Below are 10,906 nucleotides of genomic sequence, written 5' to 3' on the forward strand. Positions count from 1 at the left end.
GCTATTATAGCACTCATAGATGTATCTATCTATCAGCAGCTCATGCTATTATAGCACTCATAGATGTATCTATCTATCAGCAGCTACTGCTATTATATCACTTATAGATGTATCTATCTATCAGCAGCTACTGCTATTATAGCACTCATAGATGTATCTATCTATCAGCAGCTCCTGCTATTATAGCACTCATAGATGTATCTATCTATCAGCAGCTACTGCTATTATATCACTTATAGATGTATCTATCTATCAGCAGCTACTGCTATTATAGCACTAATAGATGTGTCTATCTATCAGCAGCTACTGCTATTATAGCACTCATAGATGTATCTATCTATCAGCAGCTACTGCTATTATAGCACGAATAGATGTATCTATATATCAGCAGCTACTGCTATTATAGCACTCATAGATGTATCTATCTATCAGCAGCTACTGCTATTATAGCACTAATAGATGTATCTATATAACAGCAGCTACTGCTATTATAGCACTCATAGATGTATCTATATAACAGCAGCTACTGCTATTATAGCACTCATAGATGTATCTATCTATCAGCAGCTACTGCTATTATAGCACTCATGGATGTATCGATGTATCAGCAGCTACTGCTATTATAGCACTCATAGATGTATCTATCTATCAGCAGCTACTGCTATTATAGCACTCATAGATGTATCTATCTATCAGCAGCTACTGCTATTATAGCACTCATAGATGTATCGATCTATCAGCAGCTACTGCTATTATAGCACGAATAGATGTATCTATATATCAGCAGCTACTGCTATTATAGCACTCATAGATGTATCTATATATCAGCAGCTACTGCTATTATAGCACTCATAGATGTATCTATATATCAGCAGGTACTGCTATTATAGCACTCATAGATGTATCTATCTATCAGCAGCTACTGCTATTATAGCACTCATAGATGTATCTATATATCAGCAGCTACTGCTATTATAGCACTCATAGATGTATCTATATATCAGCAGCTACTGCTATTATAGCACTCATAGATGTATCTATCTAACAGCAGCTACAGCTATTATAGCACTCATAGATGTATCGATCTATCAGCAGCTACTGCTATTATAGCACTCATAGATGTATCTATCTATCAGCAGCTACTGCTATTATAGCACTCATAGATGTATCTATATATCAGCAGCTACTGCTATTATAGCACTCATAGATGTATCTATATATCAGCAGCTACTGCTATTATAGCACTCATAGATGTATCTATATATCAGCAACTACTGCTATTATAGCACTCATAGATGTATCTATCTATCAGCAGCTACTGCTATTCTAGCACTCGTAGATGTATCTATCTATCAGCAGCTACTGCTATTATAGCACTCATAGATGTATCTATCTATCAGCAGCTACTGCTATTATAGCACTCATAGATGTATCTATCTATCAGCAGCTACTGCTAATATAGCACTCATAGATGTATCTATCTATCAGCAGCTACTGCTATTATAGCACTCATAGATGTTGAGTAGAGTGTTGGTTGCCGTTTATTCATGTATCTATCATCACCTACGACTACATGTAGTGGCAGCGCTCGTTTAATTTTTGACTAGGAATCCACAGCAATAATTATCACGTGAGGGTCTCCCGTTTGCCGATGATATTTGGCTTCTCCTTCAGAATACCAACTACTTCTTGAACTTCCGAGTGGGCCTCTTCTCGGCAGTACGACTCTCACTGCAGGTACTGCATGTAGGATATGACTCATCTGTGGTACTCAGCTCCTCAACACAGCCACACAAATAGCACACATCTTCATAGCCAGCCGTGTAGTTTGGCTTCTCTGGCGCATCGTTGCACGTGAGATTGGCAATGGCGTCGACATTATTGAAGACTTGTGCCTCACTGGTCTCCTGCAGGTCGGCGAAGTTCGAGCACATGTAACTTGGCTCAGACAGTACGCGAGCACATACAAAATTCGAACCTGTTCCACTGAGCGGGAACGGATTTTACTGACTTTGCGAGCAAAAAAAATAAAGAATATATAGTTTTTTTTTAGGGGCGGACGACTTTTATGGGGCGGCGGCGATGATAAACAGGAATGTTTTTAACCAGCCTAATGCTGATGAACAGATGGAATTGACAAAGCAAAGGAGCCCTCTGAATATCCCGTCTATCGTTTGGCTCCATTGGTAATCTTAACCAATACACACTGTTTTGAAATCCTTCGGTAATGACATTAGAGAAATTAGCTCAAGGAAACGGGCGTTTGTAAGTTTGGAGCACTGCGCATGCGCAACAAGAGAAATAGTCAGATATTCATTGATCTGTGACTATAACGGTCAACGTTTGCGATACTCAACTTTCGTTCTTCATTAGCACGTGCACACATCTAATTATCATAATATCATAGGTACACTATTACCAAAAGAATAGTCGGTTACATGTAATTTGAAAATCAACTGATTGGAACATTATGAGCGGAGGGCGTGGTCGTGCGAGGTTCCGATTGCAGGCCACGCCCTCCCGTGGAACTCGCTCGCGCAGCCTCTGCGATCAACCGCTTCGTCCAATCCGCACGCGTTTCGGCAGCCTCGTGCGAATCCTCCAGCCAATAGAAATCGAGCCTGGGCGGCTCAAATAGCCTGTTGGTAACGTTCTTATCAGAACATCATTTTTGAGGGTGATACCTGGAAGACCGCGGTGTTCATTGCGATCACGATGGCCGAGACTTTCTGTGGATCGTGGAAGATGGTTGAGAGTCGTGATTTTGATGGATACATGAAGGCTCTGGGTAAGGTGCACGATGTCAATTTAATAGCAATTGCACATTTTATTTTTTGTACGTGAAGTCTAATCGATCCCAACTGGGCTTTTCGAATGGGTTGCATCGTCTGCTCATGGAATAACGGTCTTGAGCTCCACGATGCCCTAAATGATGCCCGATTGATTTTAATGACGAATGCGAGGAGGTTTCAGTCTGAATTGTTTGATATTTTCTTGTGGAGTTGAATACTTTACAGCGTTCACTAGTAAATGCATGGGCAGCGTGGGAACGTGACGTGACTACGAATACATTTTTTTTTTTTCTTCGGTCAAGATTTGTCGATGGGTTTTGGCAAATTCGATCTATTGCATTGGAGGTGTCGTGTACGCCCAAAGAGCGTCTTCGTTGGATTAGGTGGATTGTAAGTGGATTGCAGGTGATTGGCGTGCTGGTCGTGCCACTTGGCAATGAGTGGTCACTCGGGCTCGGGCGTTCGCGACAGGGAGTGGTCCGTTCAAAAGGCTCCGCTAGGTGTGCATCCATCGGGAGCTCTCCAAGCCATGCATTGACGTTTTAATGCAATATTGCTAATCTTTCTGAAAGGTGTGCAACTTTTTCATATGCACACTTAATCAATTTTTTTTTTTCGACTGTTATCCTGAAAATTATTTATATATATATATATATATATTTTTTTTTTGTTCCAAATTATTTTGCTTTTCAGGACCTTTTCTGCATGCTTTTTTCCTTGAAGGGAAAAATAGGGTGACCTGCAACAAATGATTAAAGTGCTTTCCTAAGCTGACTTCATTATTTGACCCTTTCTGTTTTAATTTTGCCAATATTTAATAATTAATCCATCCTAACTGGTCCTTTGTTCGGCTGGGATCCCTATGCGTGCATTTTTTTTTTTTTCCCCCTTTGTTTATTGATGCATGGTTCATTAATTTGTAATGGTCATAAAGTTGGAATTTGTGCACACTTAAGGTTTAATTTTCAAAGCTACGTGGGTTGCATTATCTTTTGGCCTATTCTCTAACTTGTAGGGAAATTGAGGTATGATTTGATCCCACCATAGATGAGGGTGGGTGGAAACCTTGGATTTGAAGGGAATGGGTTTGCAGGAATGTATCCACCAAGGACTTGGTCAGATTCCTGAGGGGAGAGGCTTTTATAAGGCTAGTAAAACAGATGTTGCACTGTCTGTAGTTAGAAAGCTGTATGCCCTTGATTTCTGTACTTGTACTGCCAATTGATTCGTTTGTGCTTGGTTTGGAGTCTGGCTTGCAGTAAAGGCTCACTCATGATGTTGGACAAAAGCTTTGTTGCGTTGGGGCCTAGTCGTGTCCATAATTTGGTTTTGTGCATGCGTTGCTGAAATTGCAGCTAATTGTGCAAATTGAAAAGTTGTTTCGCTCCGATCATGTGGTTGAGGCCTTAAATTGTATACTAAACTGGATTGACAATCGTACCCTATTTGGTCGGCCAATATTTTGCTTTCCAGATCTTACAGCAGACAAATGAACTCTGGGTGGTTTAAAACATTATTTATTTTTAATCCGCATCCTTTCAAACCTATGGACTTAACTTTTATTCTACCTCCCTCCAACCCATCTCGCATCCCTTCAATGTTTACTTCGTGGTTTGGATGTTTTATAAAATAATGCTAATTCTGGCAGGTGTTCCATTTGGCACACGCAAGCTCGGCATGATGAGCAAGCCTGTGATAACCATCTGCGCTGATGGAGACACCTTCTCAATGAAGACTCAGTCCGCCTTCAAAACGACAGATATATCGTTCAAGCTTGGAGAGGAGTTTGATGAAACGACTGCTGATGAACGCAAAGTCAAGGTTTGTGCTAAGGGGGTCTAGCGTAGCATGCTCCCACATGCTATACCTCCACATTGCAAAGCTAATCGGAATATCAACCTGCTTTTGTTAAATGGTGATTGAGGCTTTGCTTTGGTTTATTTTAAAAAAACAAAAAAAAATGATGAACTATTGTCCCAAATATTAACATGTAAAGATTTCGTTTCATCACATCTGCCTGGTGTTGGCTTAGTGGTTGGGGAGCCGGCTTGGGATCCTAGGATCCTGGGTTCGAATCCCGGTCGATCGCTGAATTAACACCAGGGGGGTTGACTCAGCCTGTCGTCCTTCCGAGGTCGGCAAATTGAGTACCAGCTTGCTGGGATGAATGATCCTGGTGTGTACCCTGGCTTAGAATAGGTACACCGTATCCCTGCACATCGTAAGAGGCGACTAAGGGTTGGCGTCAGGAAGGGCATCAGGCCATAAAAACATTGCCTCAAAACGGGGAACCATGATTGTCATGGGGCCCGCAAGGCTAACCCTCGCTATAGCGGGGAAAATGGCCTTGAAACGATCATTCATTCACATCTGGGTGGAAACATTCTCAAGTTGTTCGTCCTTTTGAAGTAAGCTTTGAGGGAACCAGATTGATGCTGTTGTACCTCTGTTTTTCATGCAAGTGTTCCATTGATTGTGCATCGTAATTCAGACGGCGATTATGCAAACCTTGATGCTGCCATTGAAAATTTTGGTTGATCTGGAAGATTATTGGAAAGGCCTCTGATTTGGTTGTGCATTTATTTATTTCCCCTTTAAGTTTTCTGCATTGAACTGCTACCTTACTGGCTTGTAAAGGTAAACCTTCAAGATTGCTATTGCCTAACAAAAGCTACTTATCTGACATTCCTTCAAAAGGGAATGTGCTGGACCTAATCAGGAGGCAATTGACACATTCATAGGGGGTTTTTAATTTTTTTTAATTATTTTTATTATTAATAAAGCTGAGGTCAAAGGTGTTAACTTTTCCACAATGTGGGGAAAGCATATCTTTCTTGACAACCAGGATTTGTTAAAATGGTTTCATGGCCTACTTTGTCTACTTTTGTAATTACTCTCGGATGACAAAGTAAAAATCTGGTGCAGGTCAAATTTCTCTACCACAAGTACATTTTAACATTGTTTATCTAATCTGATGCTTGTTTAGATTTATCATGACATGCCTGACATTTCCAAGCTCAGTTAACTTGCTTATTGTGAAGCCTTAACTGAACATCTGTGGTGTCACGAACCATGTCCTTCGTTTTTCTGCAGTCCACTGTTACTGTTGATGAAGGAAAACTGGTACAGCTGCAAAAATGGGATGATAAAGAGACTACACTTGTTCGAGAGATCAAGGATGGAAAAATGATCGTGGTAAGCTGGATTAAACTTGTGGGCAAATTGTTTTGAACCCTTTGATGCTGCAGATTTTTCCACCATCTTAAAAAATAACTTTGTGCTAGATAGATCCTATGGATTTCCTGTGCATAGTACTACTGTTCTCCTGCCTTGCACAAGCGCACCTACATTGAAAATGGAAGTGCACCTCTTATTGTCGTTAAAAAATTAGGGGCTGGGCATTCACCTGGTAAAATAAAACTTTCACGGTTGCTAGGAGACTGCAGCATGTAGAATCGTACTAACATAATCATAAGACTTTAATCAAACAAAATACCTATTTTGAGGGGGTGGGCATGTTTAGTGACGAAGGTTGATACTTTCGTAGATTCTGATTGGCAGATTCGGTTTAATATAACGTGCAAGGTGCTAGAAATATGTAAAAAAAGAAGAAAAAAAAAGTCATGTGTACTGGTTTGGGCATGTCTCAAGATGGACATAACTGGTAGAAGGTACAGCATAGAACTACTAAATTGATTCTAGGACTAGTTGGACAAAGTTGTGAAGACGAGACTTTATAGATTCGAGAGGGGGCTTGATTTAGATATTTAATATGAAGGGTATTGACAATTGCAGTTTATCAGCAGGAGATGGTGATGGGACCCAGGGCTGTACCTAAAAGTAAAGTTAGGACAGTAAGGTAGTGATCTTTGTCAGTTTATGCATTGAATGGTAGATGACATTAATTTGGAATTGGGTGGCTATCTAGATGTACTGTAAATGGAGGGATACTGGCAAGACCTGTGTATGGGTGTCGTGCCAGCATGATGGAAAAAGTATGCAACTACATCAGCTCCTTGCATATCGCACCACTAGAAGGGAAACTTTTCTTGTGAAGTTGAGTATTTCTGAACGTTTATGGGTAATTTTACCTGAGTTCCCCTGTGAATTTTTTTTTTTTTTTTTTTTTTTGTAAAGGTAACATTAAAATGGTTCCCTTGCAAGAAATTTCAATAGAGGAAGCCACTCGGCCCATATACCTTGCACAATGGCTTATCCATGTTTATTATTGCTGAGTCATGAAAGGCATCGCATACCAATTTTGGTCTTTGGTGTCACTCAGCCTCGATTTGAAATGTCAACCACCCAGACCTGAAGGGGATCATCCAGCCATTATGCCACAGTTAAAGTTTAAAGGAAAGTTCCTTGTGCTACTTTTAATTCTGGATTCAAAGCATAGACCTAGTAGATCCAAAGAAAGTCTTTCAAGTGTCTCCAATTGCTTCACTTTTTCCCACGTCTTGCCTTTGGAGGAAAATTGTTAACAATAGAAATTGGATAGACGTTTACATCTGCGACTGGGCTGTGAAACACTCACGTTTGAAATGTTTTTCTGTGATAGCCAATCGAGGATTATTGCTATTAAAATATATTCTATACAGCTGAAAAGGTGATTACATGTACAATTGTCATGTTTAACCCAACATGTCATTGCTGTTTTGCAGACATGCACGTATAAAGATGTATCGTGTGTTCGCACATATGATAAGGTATAGTGAAGACTTCTGGAGCATGGTGCGATGGCTGAATTTCGAGCTCTTGATGGTGTAGTTTTGAATTTCTTGTTTTTTTGTGTTGTCAAATAAAGGATGTGCAAACAAAAAATGACTCGTTATTACCTCCACCACCAAAGGTGGATGGAGGTTGTTTTCACCCCTGTCTGTGAACATATCAAGTTTTGGAAGGATTCAGACGAAATTTGGTGGAGACTGTGTGTGACGAGGCCAAAATGATTAGATTTTGGTGAAGATCTGGATCCGACTACTGGAATTTGTGATTCTTCACTTTGAGTGATGGGGCTAAAACTGACATATAGCACAATATCTCGTTCTTGATAAAAAACCAGATCTGGCCTATCAGATAGAAAACAAACTGTTCAGCCTGGTGGAGGTATGTGCTCTACTGAGTTCCATTCTAGTTAAATATATAATTGTAGAGCAATTCAAACATGGTGTGCTAAAAAGCAGCAGGAGGTTGAAGCCTATGAAATGGGCCAATTCTTAACCAGATGTTTTGTTTAAAAAAAAACAAAAAAAAAACTCTGCCACACCCAGTGATTGTGCTGAATAGGATCTTTTAGCCTTCCTTTGACTTGGCCATTCATGGAAAAGCAGAATGACAAATGCAAAGGAATTGTAGTTTTCCTTGAACATCGTTTTCACAACGACCTTTGTACAGTCCAAATGATCAATGTAATTTGCTGGTGGATGGGTAACTATTGGGCCTTCTTTTTGAGCAAGTCATTCCAGACTGCTGCAGGCCAAATTTATTGACATGTTGGGAGCAAAGGCAAATAACATGTGTATTATGGCTGTTCTGGACAGTGTGGGTTAGGGTTGTTAGGGTTAGCTTAAGAAACAGCTTAGCTTAAGCTGTTAAAACCTGCTTAAACTGCTGCTTAAACAGCTTAGCTTAAGAAAGCTTAGCTTAAGAAATGGCTTAAGAAACAATCTTCTCTATTTTGCCCTATTTTCTACATCTGCCCTTAACCCCCTTGCCCGCATTTCTTTAGCCAAGTCTTTCTCGGTTTTCCACGTCCTCTACTTCCTTTGACATTCATTTCCATCACTTAACCAGTCGCTTTCATCCTTCCTCAACACATGACCAAACCATCTCAACCTGTTTCTCTTCACAGCATCCATCACAGGCTCTATTCCCATCATCTTTCACAATTCATCATTTGTCTTCCCCTCTCAATGATACTCCACACATCCACTGAACCATTTGCATTTCCAGCCTTTGTTGCTGCTCTACTTTCATTACCCATGTCTTGCTCCCATAAATCATAACACTTCTCACACATACAGCATACACCTTTGCCTTCAGCTTCAACGACACTCCCCAGGTCAGCACGCCACTCAGTTCCCGAAACTTCTTCCATGCACATCTAACTCTTGCAACCGTTGCCGAGTCTGATCCACCTTCTCCATTCAGCATGTCTCCTAGGTAGCAAAATGTTTTCACACCTTCCAGCTTCACACCGTGTCCAAGATCCAACTCAACATTTCCTCCATCTGCAGCTCCCTCTGTGCACACCTTGCACTTGAATGTAGCTGCCACACTGGTTAATGACGACGCTCAGACCACTACATTTTTGATGAACCCACTCAGTGCACATTGTACATTGAATGGAGTTCACTCCCACACCCTTCCAGCACACGGCCACTTCCCAGTTCTTTCCACCTCACCACGTGCTTATACCACTTACCATCACCATCTTTCCGATATTCACCTTCAGACCTTTTGTCTCAATACATTCCTTCCACTTGTTCATCTTCTCCTTCAGTCCATCTATACTCTCCCCAATCAACACCAGATCATCTGCATACAGCAACTCCCACAATAAACCCTGCTTTATGTTCCAAGCCAGCACCTCCATCACAGCTACAAATAGTAGTGGACTTGGTACCGACCCCCTGATGCATCCCCACCTTCACCTCAAACTTACCACTGTTCCCTTCCTTCGTCCTTGCAGCTGTGCATGCTCTTGTACATTGGCATCACTACTCTGATCAACCATTCCTCCACTCCGAACTTCCTCAATGCCCATGTCACTACTTTGCGTGGAACCCTATCGAATGCTTTCTCCAGATCAACAAACCCAAGAAACAACTTCTTCCTCTTCTCAATGTACTTCTCCTGCAACTGCCTTACAATAAAACACCTGTCGTTCCTCTTCCTGGCATAAATCCAAAATGCATTTCGTCGATCTTCACTTTCTTCTTTATTCTCCTTTCCAATACCTTCATTACATGCTTTAATAACTTTATCCATGCTTAATTCCATGCTTTTAACTGTATATTGCCAAGTAACAAACACGCACACAAACCGGAGTGATCAACCTACTTTTTGCCAAGGAACAAACGGACTCGTGCAATACCCTCCTCTGGCGATAGTATGTATTGAAAAAAAAAAAACCCCAAAAAGAAAACAACTTGTGTTTATCTTCAATTTCCAAACGATTGGAGAAAGACAAACATGTTACATGAATTTGATTTACCATAGTTTGCTGGATTCACTGTTATCTGTTATACTTGTGGAAAAAGTGGTCATGAAGTTCTTCTCGGACATGATGCTGTGCCAAACAGTCATGGAATTGGGTTCTGATGGAGCCATGTCTGCTTTTGCCCCATGAGAAAAACAAGCTGCCTGCTTTGTCGAGTTTTAACCTCAGCTAATGGTTATTTCCTTCACCACTGGGACCTTTCCTCACAAGAACACAAGTTCTCAAACTCCCTATATTTAAAATACTACTACACCCATTCCCTACAGGAATGGCAGGTAGGGTCATTCCACTATGGGGTTATATAGATTACAGTAGATCTAGGCTGGCCTGGAAGATGAGTGTTTATTTACCAAGTTTCTCGTGAAGAGCTCAAGTGGCTGTCATTCGAACAAGCACTCTATTCAAAACCGTTGATAAGGAACGGCTGGCTTGGCAAGCGCTAGCTGCTTAACTGAACACACCCCATGTTTCCTCCCTTTTTGTTTAGTGTTAAACTGCATTCGGCATTTTGCAGGTATATTCCCTTTAAAATTCGTTTTCTCTGCAACCGTTGGTCTGATTGACACAATTTTCACTATAGGAGCCTCTCCTGTTAAATTTTTTGATTATAAAATCGGTCATGTGGTACGGCGCCATATTGGAAAACCCAAAAAAGTTTGCACCTCTATATCTCCGAAAGTGCTGCATAGAAGAAAAAAAATGACTTGGCTCATTGTAAAGAACTCCTTGGGGAATAATATATATTCATTATGTCATAATTAGACAAATATAACTTGATATGATCGGTTAGGAATTGATTGAGCATGATCTTTGCAACCATTTTATGGGAGAATTAAATTGATGACGTCATTGGTCGTTTCGACAGCCATATTGGATTGAACATAAACCT

The 10,906-nt window shown here is 40.7% G+C and overlaps 1 protein-coding gene across 1 annotated transcript; it reads left to right on the top strand.

Annotated features, from left to right (window-relative positions):
• Positions 1 to 2,645: 2,645 nt before the first annotated feature.
• LOC137423106 (fatty acid-binding protein, heart) lies at positions 2,646 to 7,616 on the top strand. Its single transcript, XM_068109920.1, has 4 exons — positions 2,646 to 2,788; positions 4,441 to 4,613; positions 5,886 to 5,987; positions 7,457 to 7,616. Exons 1-4 carry the CDS (start codon positions 2,716 to 2,718, stop codon positions 7,505 to 7,507), a joined length of 399 nt encoding a protein of 132 aa, XP_067966021.1. The 5' UTR covers positions 2,646 to 2,715; the 3' UTR covers positions 7,508 to 7,616.
• The last annotated feature ends 3,290 nt before the right edge of the window (positions 7,617 to 10,906 follow it).

Source organism: Myxine glutinosa, chromosome 3, assembly GCF_964187855.1.
Source record: "Myxine glutinosa chromosome 3, kmMyxGlut1.1, whole genome shotgun sequence".
Classification (NCBI taxonomy): Eukaryota; Metazoa; Chordata; class Myxini; order Myxiniformes; family Myxinidae; genus Myxine; species Myxine glutinosa.

What these genes read in the sequence shown, in the direction of transcription:
- LOC137423106 (XM_068109920.1), top strand. Translation starts at nt 2,716, where the DNA reads ATGGCCGAGACTTTCTGTGGATCGTGGAAGATGGTTGAGAGTCGTGAT. An exon ending in TGGATACATGAAGGCTCTGG is followed by an intron (nt 2,789 to 4,440) that starts GTAAGGTGCACG and finishes TAATTCTGGCAG; the next exon opens with GTGTTCCATTTGGCACACGC. An exon ending in AGGATGGAAAAATGATCGTG is followed by an intron (nt 5,988 to 7,456) that starts GTAAGCTGGATT and finishes GCTGTTTTGCAG; the next exon opens with ACATGCACGTATAAAGATGT.